This window comes from Citrus sinensis, chromosome 2, assembly GCF_022201045.2.
Source record: "Citrus sinensis cultivar Valencia sweet orange chromosome 2, DVS_A1.0, whole genome shotgun sequence".
Taxonomy (NCBI): Eukaryota; Viridiplantae; Streptophyta; class Magnoliopsida; order Sapindales; family Rutaceae; genus Citrus; species Citrus sinensis.
This window is the reverse complement of record NC_068557.1, coordinates 19,976,971-19,991,626: the sequence shown is the minus strand read 5'-3', so window position 1 is coordinate 19,991,626 and position 14,656 is coordinate 19,976,971. Positions and strand designations below refer to the sequence as shown.

At 35.1% G+C, this 14,656-nt stretch overlaps 3 protein-coding genes across 4 annotated transcripts; all 3 read right to left on the bottom strand.

Moving 5' to 3' along the window:
* Positions 1–1,410: 1,410 nt before the first annotated feature.
* On the bottom strand, positions 1,411–4,236 carry LOC102607692 (triacylglycerol lipase 2-like). Its single transcript, XM_006469690.3, has 9 exons — positions 4,008–4,236; positions 3,803–3,910; positions 3,570–3,710; positions 3,355–3,468; positions 3,128–3,271; positions 2,974–3,014; positions 2,817–2,896; positions 2,638–2,733; positions 1,411–2,545 (listed from the first exon to the last, which is right to left on the bottom strand). Exons 1-9 carry the CDS (start codon positions 4,191–4,193, stop codon positions 2,220–2,222), a joined length of 1,236 nt encoding a protein of 411 aa, XP_006469753.1. The 5' UTR covers positions 4,194–4,236; the 3' UTR covers positions 1,411–2,219.
* LOC102607995 (triacylglycerol lipase 2-like) lies at positions 4,196–6,917 on the bottom strand. 2 transcript variants are annotated; one of them, XR_008051659.1, is made up of 11 exons: positions 6,636–6,917; positions 6,439–6,549; positions 6,197–6,337; positions 6,009–6,119; positions 5,776–5,919; positions 5,656–5,696; positions 5,458–5,537; positions 5,267–5,362; positions 4,789–5,185; positions 4,497–4,587; positions 4,196–4,322 (listed from the first exon to the last, which is right to left on the bottom strand). XR_008051659.1 is itself a non-coding variant. In XM_006469691.3 (9 exons), exons 1-9 carry the CDS (start codon positions 6,834–6,836, stop codon positions 4,866–4,868), a joined length of 1,245 nt encoding a protein of 414 aa, XP_006469754.2. In that variant the 5' UTR covers positions 6,837–6,917; the 3' UTR covers positions 4,725–4,865. The 2 variants fall into 2 exon arrangements, 1 of the variants encoding a protein (XP_006469754.2); XM_006469691.3 differs by lacking the exons at positions 4,196–4,322; positions 4,497–4,587 and having other exon boundaries at positions 4,725–5,185.
* Positions 6,918–7,476: 559 nt separating this feature from the next.
* On the bottom strand, positions 7,477–9,603 carry LOC102608280 (triacylglycerol lipase 2-like). Its single transcript, XM_052435560.1, has 9 exons — positions 9,445–9,603; positions 9,226–9,336; positions 8,987–9,127; positions 8,809–8,919; positions 8,576–8,719; positions 8,441–8,481; positions 8,204–8,283; positions 8,025–8,120; positions 7,477–7,897 (listed from the first exon to the last, which is right to left on the bottom strand). Exons 1-9 carry the CDS (start codon positions 9,517–9,519, stop codon positions 7,578–7,580), a joined length of 1,119 nt encoding a protein of 372 aa, XP_052291520.1. The 5' UTR covers positions 9,520–9,603; the 3' UTR covers positions 7,477–7,577.
* Between the last annotated feature and the right edge of the window lie 5,053 nt (positions 9,604–14,656).

The following is a 14,656-nucleotide window of genomic DNA, read 5'->3' as shown; positions in this document are numbered from 1 at the left end:
AAAATTAAATTTGGAGAATTAATTTTATATCTAATATAATTCCACATATATCCTCAAATTTATTATAAAAATCTAAAATTATCCTTATTCAATTAGAAAATAAAATTATTAAAATTAAAGAGATTATTATTATTATTATTATTATTATTATTATTATTATTATTATTATTATTACAACATAAAAAGTAAGAAAATAAAATTATAAAAAATAAGAAAATAAAATTAGTAAATTAGAAAATTTTATTTTAGTTATCAATTTTAGTATATACACAATAAAAAAATTATATATACAAGTTTATAAATGTGTAAATAAAATTTATTCAACATTATATTCATTTTATTATTTTATATTCTTACAACAATTCAACATTAAGACTTATTAAACATATACGATTGTTTTTAAAATTTATAACACTTTTACAGGTAAATTTTACCAAATGTTTAATTAATTCTCTTTACAATTAATTATTTCTATAACATAGTTAACAACAATTATTTAAAAAGTTATAACATTACCAAATTGGCGCTTAACAAATTTTGTAAGAGCCTACTAGAGTGTTTTTCAAGTAGATTTACCTGACTTGACGCCTGAATTCGAATTTAGGAGGAGTTAGGAAGTTAAAAATTTAATTTTGTGCTTTGCCCACCTTACTACCTTTTAAAATAATAATTGCATAAAAAAACTGTCTGAATATAAGATTAATTTATCTATGTTATCCTTACCAAATTACCCACAAAATATACGTTATTGTGTCATAATATTTTAGCTTATACAATATATTGTTTCCTAATGAAACCAATCATTTATAAAAGTATATTTTTCATGAGATGCTTCCGTAATTAAACCCATTATTTTAAGTTTAATATCCATAATAAGAATCGTATGGATAAATTGGTAGGCTAATTCATTTTCTTCATTTGGTGGTTTCTAATAATCATTCTTGAGACAATTTCAACCAACGTGAGAGAAGACATGATATTGTGGACAATTCTTGAATCCATCAAAAGCCATGGGAAAAATTAGCCACAGATGTTCACTCAACTTGCTCGGTTCTCATTTGATCCATGTTTCAAGTGTACTTGCAAATTTTGGGCGCTGATTTTAATTTTACTAACAAATCTCACCCAGTATTTCTGAACCATTTACGAAATGCAAATTAATATTTTACTGCAAGTTTGGTACCATTCTAGTCTCGACATGTATTAATATTTCAATGAAGAAACAGAGACTAGTTTCTTGCATTTGGTGTCTTGAGTTATCCAAAGCTTCGTGCCTCAGTTTCTGCTTCTCAATGATAATATATATACGACCAAAAATGTCGCTCACCTTTCCTCTAACAAACTCATGCGCAACATCATCTTAAACTAACTCATGCGCAACATCATCTTAAACTAAGGCTGCGTAAAGGCAATAAAATGACAAGAGCCATGACACATGATGGCTTCTCCCATTCGTTTTGGTTTTGCTAGCTGAAAATTCAAAACAAGCTCCATGAAATAAGCCAAAACCCACCAAAATGTTCACATTCAATTCGTGTGCAAGCCAGCTCTTCTTTTTGTAACTGCATCACATTCTTATTATCTTGCGTGTGGGTATGATATCAGAACAACATCATAATAAATGAAAGCAAAATGGAGAGGCTAGTAATGAGATACGGTAAGAAGTTGAAGAAGCTGTTGAAGAAGATGTTGAAGTTTTCGAGTTCGGATAAAGCAAGCCCTGTATCTCCTACTCCTTGTGCTGTTCATTGTGAGGATCTCTTCCTGCAATCAGCAGGGAGAAAAGAAAAAGATCGCCGACGCAGAGACTATGATGATGATCCATTCACGGCAGGTTACATTGCAGCTCAGAATTACTTCACCCTAAGGCCAAACATTTATATGTAAGTGAGATAATTAGATGTTGATCATGATGGAATTTTTACGTTTTTATAACTTGCTGACGAACAGCAAAACTCATCAATTTCACTAGAGTTTGCCCAGATCAAGATCATTTGTAGTTGCTCAGTTATCATATATTAAACTTTTGAGTGGCATTTGAATTGCATGCTCAACCTACACGATTACCCTTGTGGCCCGTCACATTTAAGTCTTAACTGTCTTGTGTGTCAAGCAAAGAATATGTAATTCTCATAGCAGAGAAAAGATGGGAATATGTTTTTGAGTCAGACAAGAAAAAGGATCATTTGCCAATTTTTCTGTAGGTCAAAAACAGATAGTTATCTTTGGTGAAGCCTGAAAAAGGCCATCATAGGATCATATACATCTCGATTAGCTTGAATGCCAAAAACAAAATCTGCATGAGCGTAGTCCTTTATGTTTTGAACCACCAATTTGTCACTGTCATGATCTTTGAGGTTACCTAGCAAATGCTTCACATCTTTTACATCAGAAAGCAAGTCCTTTCCTCCATAGCTGAGGAAAAGAGGTAGGTCTTTTGGAATTTTTGTCATGTTGTACACAGGAGGTGTAGGCTGTCCGTAATGATTCATGTTGTCATCTTCATTGCCATAATCATACATTGCTATGGTGCCCTTTCTAGCCACTGTCCAAAAACCAAAACCAGTGAAATTAATTGTAGTCAAGTCTTGTTAGTTTGAGATTTGTTATTGGCTCAGCAATTAGAGAAACGCATACTTTGAGCCAGATGGATCATGTTCTTTGTCGCCGTAGATTGAGGTTCATGTTCAAGAAAAATATCAGTCCTTGACGAATTTAAGCAGCAATTCTGGCCTGGAAATAGAAACAATTTTGTTCTCAATTTAGGAAATATACAAGATTCTAATGAGCAAGCCTACGACGTCAAGATTGAATACCTGTGAAAGAACTCATCAAGTTAGAGCAGTTATTGCCTGGCTTTTGGCAAATATCTTCCAGAAGTTTGGCTACAGCACCCCTGTTCTCTCATTAAAGAAAATATATTAATGATAGCATGTCCATGATGATAATTAAGTTCTTTAGTTGTTTTCTTACCCTCTAGGAGCAAATTCATGGAGACCTAACCAGTAAATGTCCTGTTGAACACAATGAGGAACCAAGAAAATATAGAGAATATTGTCAGCTAATTTTGCATTAATGAAATTTAGGAGTCACAATTGAACAATTGAGACCAATAAATCAGTCTTACTTCAGCTAGAAATGCATCAACAGCACTTCTTGCAAGCTGTGACGGCATCTGACCCAGATAAGCAATCGGGCTGAGCAAAGCAGCTGATCTTATCATACTTACCAGTTTATCTTGTGAAAAAGCAGCAAAAGCAACTAAAGTTCCCTACAAAAGCAGTTTCGGATTTACAATTGCCCAGATGCTAGTTCACGAAAAGATAGCCAAAGCAACAGAGCAGAAATATTCACCAAGGAATGCCCAACATAGTGTAGTTTCTGCTGCCCTGTCTGATCATGCACAAATTTGACCGAAGCTGTTACATCATAGGCCATTAATTCATCCCATGTCCATTCCCAGTAAGCCTGCAAAAAGTTTACAAAGGCAAAAATTTTAGTGGAATACATTTTAAGGATCAGCTAATAGAGTATGACAGTAAATCATATGGAAAAAGCATATTGAGAACCGGATCATTAGGACTAAGTGATGTGTGTCCGAGACTGTATTTAGTGCCACGAGTGTTGGCAATCCACACGTCATAGCCCTTTTCTGCCAAGATGAATGCCAAAGATTCATTTGGTGAATTTAAAAGCCATGTTATCCCATCCTGCCACCACAAATAGATTTAATATCGTTTCATCTGATGTGCAGATATTCGCAGGTTATAAAATATGAATTTTTTAATTTGTTACTACTAACCATCAAAAGTCCATGTTGTAGCAAAACTGGGGGCATGTCAGCTGGCTTGCCAGACCGTGCTTTTGGCATCCTCTGCATGCTAAGAATGTAACCATCTTGTGTTGTTACCTACAAACCCATCAGAGGTTTTTACTCATATCACTATTAATCTCAGAAACTTGATTGAATTGAACAAAATATTGAAACACTGATCCGAGTGTGGTACCGTATGTTCATGGCAGATGTAGCCTTGTGATTGCACCATTGATCTGCAAATACCATCAGCAGCAGGTGGGGAAGATACAAACTTTCCCTCATGACCATTGATTGAATATATCTTTGTTCTTGATGCTGCAGCTGCTGATACACAGAATAGAGTCACAAAACATAAAGAGATTAAAGAGTTTAACATTTTTTAAGTTATTAACGGCTGCAACAACTCAAAATCTTCCCTCATTTTTATAGTTGACATATTTCACAATCAACTATGGCACTATAACATTTCGTTTCTGCCACGATTTTTCAGTTCTTTAAGAATTCCCTGGAGGCAAATTTGATGCATTGAAGAGAAACGTAAACGTATGAAGTTAGATAATTAATAACGAAATGTTGGTGCAGACGACAAGAAAGGCTAATGCAGATAAAGCTAATAGAAAGGTCGTGTCATGTTTTAAAACAAAGTGCGAGTAAATTGCATTGAAATTTGAAAATAAACCGGTTTGATAAGGACTTGTGATAGGGATGCTTGGTCAACTAGAAACAAAGAAGTGAATTGAGGCATGTTCATGAGGCAACATCTTCGTTACCTGCATTAAATAATTTGATTATAATCTCATGATATCTGCTTAACTAAAATTATTTTAATATGGAATAAAGGGACTCTAAACAATGTTGGTTCTGCTATAATCAAATGAGATTAATGATGTTCAATAACCAAATAGAATGTGAAATATACAATTAAGTGATATTTGCATTAACATAAAAGTCATTTAATAAAAAAAGGGTACATCTTTAGAGAACCAACGCAAATGATTCGAGCAGACTCTCTCTCTTTGTCTTTCTGTGAGTTGTCTCATTTACATTTTCATTGTAGCTTAAAGAAAGCCATGAGAGGCTCATACAGAACTTGCCCAGCATTTTCACCCATAACATAGTCTGCATGAGCATAATCCTGTCTGTACTGAACTACAAGCTTATCTCCCTCATGATCGTTGAGGCTCTCCAGCAGCAGTTTCACATCATTGACATCCGAAAGAGCGTCGGCTCCTCCGTAACTGAGAAAGAGAGGAAGATCATGCGGAATGCTTGTCATGTTGTATAGAGGCGGATTCGGCTGCCCATAGTGTTTCTTGTTCTCTTCTTTATTGTTGTAATCGTACATTGCAATGGTTCCTTCTCTAATCACTATCCAAAATTGTCAGTCTTGAAAGTAGAATACTTATGCTCCTTCAATTCATAGCTTCTAATCATAATATTAAGACTTACTTTGAGCTACGTGGATCATGTTCTTAGTTGAAGTTGCCTGAGGCTCGTGTTCTAGAAATACATCTACTATCGAAGAGTTTAGGCAGCAGTTTTGGCCTATAAGTAGTTACAAAACATTTCAACTAAGTAATTAAAGAATAATCCTTCAAGATTTGGGGGATTATTAACAGATTAGGGCACATATATACTACCTGTGAAAGAGTTCAATAAGTTGGTACAATCAACTCCAGGTTTTTGGCAAATGTTTTTAAGAAGTTTGACTACAGCCTCCCTGTTGAAGCAGAGGAAGAAATTCAAAAAATTAAGAGAAGTGAGATAATGTTGATCTCAGAAAATTTAGATAAAGTCATGCTTGATACGGGAAAAAACAAGGAGAATTAATTATATACCCTCTTGGATCAAATTCATCAAGGCCTAACCAATATAATGCCTGTGAAAAGAAGATATACAGATTATCAGGAATTTCTGTTGAATTAATGTAGATTTAAAAAAAAAAGATTAGTATTCACCTCAGCTAGAAAGTTATCGGCAGCATTTTTGGCAAGTGGTGAGGTCATTTGTCCAACATAGGCAATTGGACTAAGCAAGGCAGCTGACCTTAACTTGTTCACCGGCTGATCCTTAGAAAATGAAGCCAAAGCAATCAGAGTTCCCTACAAAACGATTTCAGAAATTAGCTTTGTCTCTATTGTTTGTTAACAGAATTCAAAAACAAGTGAAACTACAAAATTGTGAAAATCACCAGTGAATGCCCAACATAGTGTGGTTTCTGTCCGGTTTGATCATGCACATGTTGTAATGTAGCAGGAAGATCGTAGGCTACTAATTCATCCCACGTCCAATCCCAGAAAGCCTAAAACACGTCAAAACTTATAGAAATAAAAATCACAAAGATGGAAATTAAGACACAGTTCAAGCCAAGCAGCATACTGAGTCATCAGGACTGAGTGACACGTGGCCACGGCTATATTTGGTTCCACGCGTGTTGGCAAGCCACACATCATATCCATTATCAGCCAACAAGAATGCCAATGATTGCTCTGGAGGTAATAGCAGCCATGTTACTGCATCCTGCCATGGATCAATAGCTTGTTACATCCATGATATTATCAAAAAATTTCAACTACTTGTAATATATAAAGCCAGCGACAATGCAGAAAAGAATTATTAACCATTAAGAGCCCATGTTGTAAGAAAACCGGTAGCCTATTTCCTGGTTCACCGCCTGATCGTCCCACTGGAATTCTCTGCATGCTGAGGATATAACCATCTTTTGTAGTAACCTGTTATAATTTCATTACCCTTGATAATTAGTGGTATGCCTTAACCTTAAGAACTTTGTAATTGTGATGAATTTTGGGTATGTTACCTTATGTTCTTCACAAACATAATTTTGTGCCTCTACCACTGATGCACAAATACCATCATCACTGGCTGCTGGGGCTAAAGCAGCCTTGTGACCTTTGGCTGAAAACAACTTTGGTCTCAATCCAACGGCTGACCCACAGAAAAGAACCAACACAATTATAGACATTAAACCGTTGGCCGTCTTCAATTTTTTTGTTTTCATGTTTCCTGCTGTCTCTACAACTTCCAATGATACAGCAAATTTTTTTTTTTTAATAATAGCAAAATGCCAAATAAAAACAAAAATGAGTATTCACATGAAAATGTATTGAACATTCTTCGCCATCAGGTTTAAATAAGGTATCTAGTGGGACCTAGATGATTTAATTTATATTTCATCGCTAGCCAGGATTCCACAGTTGTACAAAATTTTCCTAGGTTTGCTTTTCATTGCAAAGAGTGATCAAGTAAAATGTGGCAAATATCTAAGCCAAAACATGGGCAGTAAGAAATTGCCATGCTTCGACAAATCTCTTTTGTCTCATCACTAAGAGCTGCACATATAGCTCCAATAGAGGCGTGTGAAAAACTAAGAACCCATGTCCTTTTCTGTTCATAAATTGACTAATTTAAAATCATTTTTTCTTCTCTTACCATGAGAGCAGCAATTTATGGGGCTTACAAGAATTCAATCTACTCACCTTTGGAATTACCTACTGAGAATTGTTGGTTTCTGTTCATTTGTAACACCATTTATAGAATGGGTTCACTTTGATACATTAATTAGAGAAAGGTAAGCTGAAGCACAGCAGTTACAAACAATATGCAGCACAAGGACATGCTTATCATATAAGCGGCGATGTTATGCATGCATGGAAACCAATTTATTAACTAACCACAGTACAATTATAGGACAGTAACATGAAGTAGTGGACACAAGCTCATTATTTGCACAAGTCCACTTTCACTGACGCTTAAAGAAAGCAATGAGAGGATCATATACAACTTTCTTTGCATTTACACCTAGGATAAAATCTACGTGAGCATATTTATCAATGAAATGAAGCTCAAGCCTGTCCCGAACGTGATTTTTCAGGCTATTGATCAAGAGCTTCACGTCTTTAACATCAGAAAGAGAGTCAGCCCCTCCGTGGCATAGGAAGAGAGGAAAGTCCTTTGGAATGCTAGTCATGTTGTATACTGGAGGAGTAGGCTGCCCGTAGTGTTTCTTGTTCTCATTTTCATCTTTGTAGTCATACATTGCTAGGGTTCCTTCTTTGATCACTGTTAAAAACACAGGGTTAATGGGCCCGCAAAATATTTTTTTATTTTTCATCAGTTTAGAGAATCATTCGAGCCACTTGTTTACTTAGAATAGGTTTCTGCATTGCACAAATAGAGGAACCCTTACTCTGAGCAAAATGGATCAAATTCTTTGTGGCTGAAGACTGAGGCTTGTGGCTCGACAGAACACTTGCTCCAGAAGAGTTTAAGCAGCAGTCCTTCCCTGCAAATAGGAAAATGTTTGGTGCAAGATGTACATTTCCAAGTCTAAGTGCCACAATAGCAAATCAGGAACATGTATGCTACCTGAGAAAGCAGACATCAAGTCCCTGCAATCGATTCCTTGTTTTACGCAAATTTCCGCAATAAGTGTGATCGCAGGTGCCCTGCTAGTTTGGGGAAGCAGATTAAAATGAACTTTCTACCAGTCTAATTAACCAAAACTGATTGGCACAATAAATCTGGAGAGAGATACACAATTTATGCATGGAAAGTAAGATGTTATCCTTTTCGTAGTGCAAGGATAAAAGCTAAAAAATTTACCCCAATGGATCAAATTTGGCAAGATCCAACCAGTAGGAAACCTGTCAAAAGATACAACAGCAATATATAGATTATCTGATAGATCCTTGTAGACAACTGACAAAATCAACTTGGGTAGAAAGCTGTAGTATTCACATTGGCAATCATGTTGTCGGCAGCAAGTCTGACAAGGTTGGAGCTTATTTGATTCAGATAGGATACTGGGGCAAGTAAGGCAGCTGATTTCCACATATTTAGAGGTTGTTGGTTGGATAAAGCACCAAGAGCAATCAAAGATCCCTATGAATTAATTTTAGAGTTAGGCTCCTCATATTTTGCTTAAAAAAAAAAAAAAAACCTTGAACCGGCAGTACAGTGTCTTTATTCACCTGTGAATGCCCAACATAGTGCAGTTTCTGTCCTGTCTCATTGTACACGTACTGGAACATAGCTGGAAGTTCATCCGAAACCAATTCATCCCACGACCAATTCCAATAAACCTGAGAAAACCAAGTAAAAATCTTGAATATTGAACAACCAAAAGGATCAACTCAAAAGGAAAATAACCTTGTCTTGGGGACTGAGAGATGAATGTCCAAGGCTATATGTGGTTCCGCGTGTGTTGGCAAGCCATACATCAAACTCATTGTCTGCCAAGACAAATGCCAAAGCTTGATCTGGAGGTAATAGCACCCATGATGATCCATCCTATCACAACACAACTACAATTTATTATCCTCGTCACTTGCTTCATCAACTGGGATTCCCATAAAAATTATCAAACACTTGCATAAAAATTACTTAACCCCTAGTAGTCCATGCTGTAACAAAACAGGAGGCCTGTCTCCCGGTGCTCCCCCTGATCGTCCAACTGGAATTCTCTGCACGCTGATAATATAGCCATCTTTTGTCATGACCTAATTAAAGCAGATTAAAATAGACTAGCTGAGATTACCGTTGTCAGTAGTCAATATGCCTTTAACTTCATCAAAAGAAACAGTAAAGTACTTAGGCAGGCATATTACTTGATGTTCTTCACAAGCATAGCCTTGTGGCTTCACCATTGTCTCACAGAGACCATCAGTGGGTGAGGCAGCCATGCCATTCCGACCCTCAGCTTGAAACAACTCTATTCTAGTTCCAAACGCTGATCCACATAAAAGAATCACGACACATGTTGAGGTTAAAACAACTTTCATCTTGGAATATGTCTTCTTTCTAACAGACCTCAGAGCTGTGAGGAATTTATAGTCTTACAAAAATAAATAAAAATTGTGAGATAATAACCACATCAAATCTTGAGAATCTTTGTCAACAGATTGAACTAACGATGTAAACAAGGCGTCTGGCAAACCAGATATCCTAATGCTGTAAACGAAGATAAACTGTGATCTCATCAATGCCGAGGATTCCTTATTACAACAAGAAATTCGAGGTATCTTTTCACACGACAGCTAACAACGATAATTATGTAAGGCGGAACATATGCATTAAGCAAATATAAGCCTCTTTAACTTGAGAAGAATTTATTTGATGAATTACTGATTGCCTGTAATATTGTAATCCGCTGACTTTACTTCATGCTGTTTCACTTCTTAGTTTCTTAAAAGTTCGGCAACTTGTTCAATTGTCAACTTCACTGAGAATGTAATCACTATCAATCACATCGAGATTATCTACCAGAAGAAAACAAAAAACTAATTTTATGCGGCAAATTTTGTGCTTGCTTTGCGGGGATTCTGAGTTTACACTTCGTTCCATGTTCACCCTTTACCAATAGAATTTTTTTACATGTTTTTGTTGAATTCAATTTGCATGCACTTAAAACTTGCTTGTCTACGTCGGAGGAAAGCTTGTCCTTAGCATTTAGATACTATCTATTCATACAACCAAAGAAGTTTCGAAATTATTAAAATGGACACCAATTTATTAACCATAGTACAAATTGAAGGCCAGATCATTGGATGAAGTAGTGAACACATGCTCACTCTTTAGTAGTGAACACAAGCTCATTATTTTGCACAAGTAGATCCTTAGTGACGCTTTAAGAAAGCTTTGAGAGGATCATATAAGACTTTCTTAGCATTTGTACCCTCAAAAAAAAATAAAAAATCTACATGAGTGTTTGGTCAATAAAATAGGGCAACTATGATCGGACTTTACCCAAAGCCTCTTTATGCTCCTCTTATTAATATGTGGTAAAATAGGGCGACCACAATAAGGCTTCACTTAAAGTCTTAATTATGCTCACCTTGCTTTAAAGCACGAGATAGAAGAAAACAAGCAAGCAAGATTTAGGCAAGGAGACTGTTGAAATGAGGATAGACCCAGTCAAAACTACCTTCTCATTCCCTTTGAAATTTTAGGAATTGAATCTTATCCTTAAAACCCATTCTTCCGTAATCCAAAGGGGAGAGGGGGATGGGACTCTATCCTTAAAACCCACAATACTGCAATCCTGGAAAGGGATTTCCTTAAAAACTCCAAAGAGTGCCAATAGTGTGGGACTTTAAAAAAAAAAAAAACCCCATTTTAGCTCTCTTTCTTTACATTATCCCTGGGGATTGAATCTTGAACATATTTTCTTTCTTATCCATCTTTATTCCTTCTTATCTTTATTTTTTCTTATTTAAAGGGAGAGTTTCTTTTTTTTTTTTAACACAAAAATCGTACACGTTGTTTTTCTTACGAAAACTAGTAACACTGACTTGACTTGAGGGTTGGAGGGTTATGTCGAAAAAGCTTTTAGCGACTTTGACCATTTTTGTGTTTGCAAGGACTTGCCAGAGTTGGATTAATGGTCATCATTTTTTGATCGGGCTGCTAGGTTAGGGCAAAAATCATCTCTCCATATAAAAAAATTCAAATGTTGGCATTAATATCTAGTTGGTAGCTCACATACGACCAGATTTTACCATAACATTTTGGTGTCGTATGTGAAAAATGTACAAGAAGCCAATTTACCTAAGTAGTAACACCTGTGTGTGATCAAAAGGAAAAAGCAAGCATAAAAAGGGTGAATTAAGGATGAATATCAGTGACGATGAAATGGAGAGGGAGAAACACAGGTTCGATGAGAATGTCACCTTAAGGAAAATCAGCCACGAAGCTAGAGATAGGGTAATGATAACTTTATGAAATAAGAGTTATCATGACACTTTTAAATTTAAATTAATAATACTTAGAGAGTAAATAATGTATTTTTATTGAATTTTTGTTATATTTTGTATAAACATTCATCTTAGTTTATTCATAATAAATTTTGTTTGATTTAAAATAATTAATGTGCTAAATCATATGCATAATTGTAGGTGTCCGGAAGCCCAAATTTCAAAGAAGGAATGTGTTTGTGTTTTCATTGAATTTTTGTTATATTTTGCATAAACATTCATCTTAGTTTATTCATAATAAATTTTGTTTGATTTAGAATAATTTATGTGCTAAATCATATACATAATTGTAGGTGTCCGGAAGCCCAAATTTCAAAGAATGAATGCTGATGTAATAGGCTTGTAAAATATGGAAAAGAGCTTGGTTACAAAAGAATTGAAACAAATTTGAAACAGTGCAGTTGCTGTAGCAACCATTGCTGTAGCAATATTGGAACAACGACAGAGAAAATTATGTGTGTTATAATTGCAAAATTGCGATCTGCAGTTTCTTAATCTGACTTTTGCGCGACCTAGGCTTCCACTTATCCTAATTTTCAACTATAAAAGAAGCACACATCATAAGGAAAAGGGAGAGCCGTAACCCAAAGAGAAAAACCATAAAGAAACAAACGAAAAACATGATTCAAGTGAGAGATTGAGGGCTGCACAAGAGGAGAATTTGCATAAATAAATCAAGAACTCAATCCTTCTTATTCTTCTCTTGTTTTCTTGTTTACTTTTTTAGTCTTGAAAATGTGTTTGATGGCTGAAACTTTGTTCTTTATTTTTCTTTTACAAACCATGAACTAAATTTATTTGTAATTGAGTGATAAACAATCTTGATGGTTTATTGACTGAAAATATGAGTTGTTGCATGTTTGCTGTAGCATTTTATTTTCAAAGTATTTATTTTTATTCATTATTTCGGCTGATCACCTATTTAATGATACTAGCTAAGGAAGTGCCACAAAATGGTCTATCTTAGTAGAACATATCAGAGCAATTCTTGGTTTTAGACTGGGTTTCCTGGATTAAGTTTTACTTTATTCCAAAAGGGTCGTGTTTGATCTAAAATTAGTGATGAATTAGATATAGGGATTCACCTTGTAGAGTAATTAGAACCTAAGTGTGTAATGTTATATCTTATGTTGGCATAACAACTGATCATTATTAGGTTACATATAGATATAAGATATTCAACATGCGACAGCTGATGATATGTAAGGATTCTGCCCAGTGTTGTAGCAGATGCTGCAGCAACCGAACCAAGCATTAGAAACCAATCAAAATCATTAAAAGAGTTTATTCACTCAACTACTCTATATTCCCATTGGTTTTATCTTTAAGTTTGATGTGATAATTTACTTTGTTGCATTTTATTTATTGTGTTTTTATTTTAATTAGTACATTAGTTTCATTAATTGTTTATTTTAATTTAGAACAAAATCTGCACTGTTAGGATTGTTGTAGCAAGTCTGATAACATCAATCCATGTGGAGACAATCTTGAATACTCATCATTATATTACTTGTTGTGTACACTTACACATTGACACCAATAGCATTTGAATTTATACCCAACAGGTAGTAAATGAAAGAATGAAGCAGATGAATAGCCTGACAATGTTATTGTAAGAATTACGGGAAAGGCAAATGAGACTCATTGAAAGGAATTCTGCTGGGAATGCAGTACGTAAATCAAACCACAGAAGGCATGCATTAGAAAAACTAGGAAATATTGTATCAATACCACAGGAATGGATTATCCCTTTCAAAACAACTTAAAACTTGGAATAGAGGTTTGAAGTAAGGAGAATATTGAACAAAGAGAGTTGATACAACGTCTGTCAGATACAGAGCATGAACACAAGCAAATAAGTAACGAGAAAAGTAACCCATTGACAGAAGTGTAATGCTTAACATCATTGCAGAGATACAGGGCCTTCCCTTTAACATTAGAAAGGCGAGCACATGATTGGTATAGAAAACTACTATAAAGAAATATCATAATTGTCAATCAATTGTGTAGGGATTTTATTGAACAATTTAAGGGTGTTATGACCCTTAAGATGATAAAATAGAGCTTACAAGTCTTAAATAAGGTGAAGAGGAAACTCTTAGAGATTTTGTGAAAAAGTATCATAGAATTTTCCTAGAATATAGTGCTGTTAATCATCAGTAAGCTTTAAGGGGATTAAAAGGAGATCGTAGTACAACCTTATGACCAAGTAAAGATATATATACAGATTGAAAAAGTATAAGCAGCTAGAGTCAGATGCGAGCAGTTGTAGGAGATAAGGAGATAGGAAAGGAGAACTCAAAGAGGAAACATGCTGGCTAGGTATCATGATAGAGCATATGTAAGCAGGACAATGTTGTAAGGTCAACACCTTACTCATGGCAAAATGTTTAGGTCAGATCTCTTCATTTCACCCAATGAAAATTAGTTGAGATCCAATCATCAACAGAACGTTCTATCAAATCTTAAATTAATCATACTTGCTCGTCCATTGCGTAGTAAGCAGAAGAAACAAAATGAATTGTTTAAGATACGTAAAGGTTTCAAGTCTCAAAACCTACTTGGGAGAGACAAGGAGCCTAAACTTGCTAATTCATCTCATCTATTAGTAGGTGAGCATAAAGATATAAGCATGAAATCTTTTTTTTAAAATCTTTTTAAAGCAAGTAAAGGTTTCAAGTCTCAAAACATGCTCAAGGTAAGACAAGAAGCCTAAACTTGCTAATTCAATTCGGTCATGAGTAGGCGAGCAAAAAGATAAAAGTGCAAAATCATTTTAAGGGCAAGTGAATGTTCAAGTCTCAAAATCTACTTGAGGTGAGACTAGGAATCGAAACTTTCTAAGATAACTCGTCATGAGTAGGTGAGAACTTATAAAACTCATCAAGAGTATAGGACAACCTATAAAACTCGTTAGAAGTAGAGAAAACTTATAAAATTCATAAGGAATAGGTGAGAACTTATAAATTTTGTAAGGAGTAGGAGGGAGCCTATGAAACTCTTCATGAGTACGCAAAGTCGCTATAAGTAGACGAAAATTTATTAAACTCACTATGAGTAGGCGATA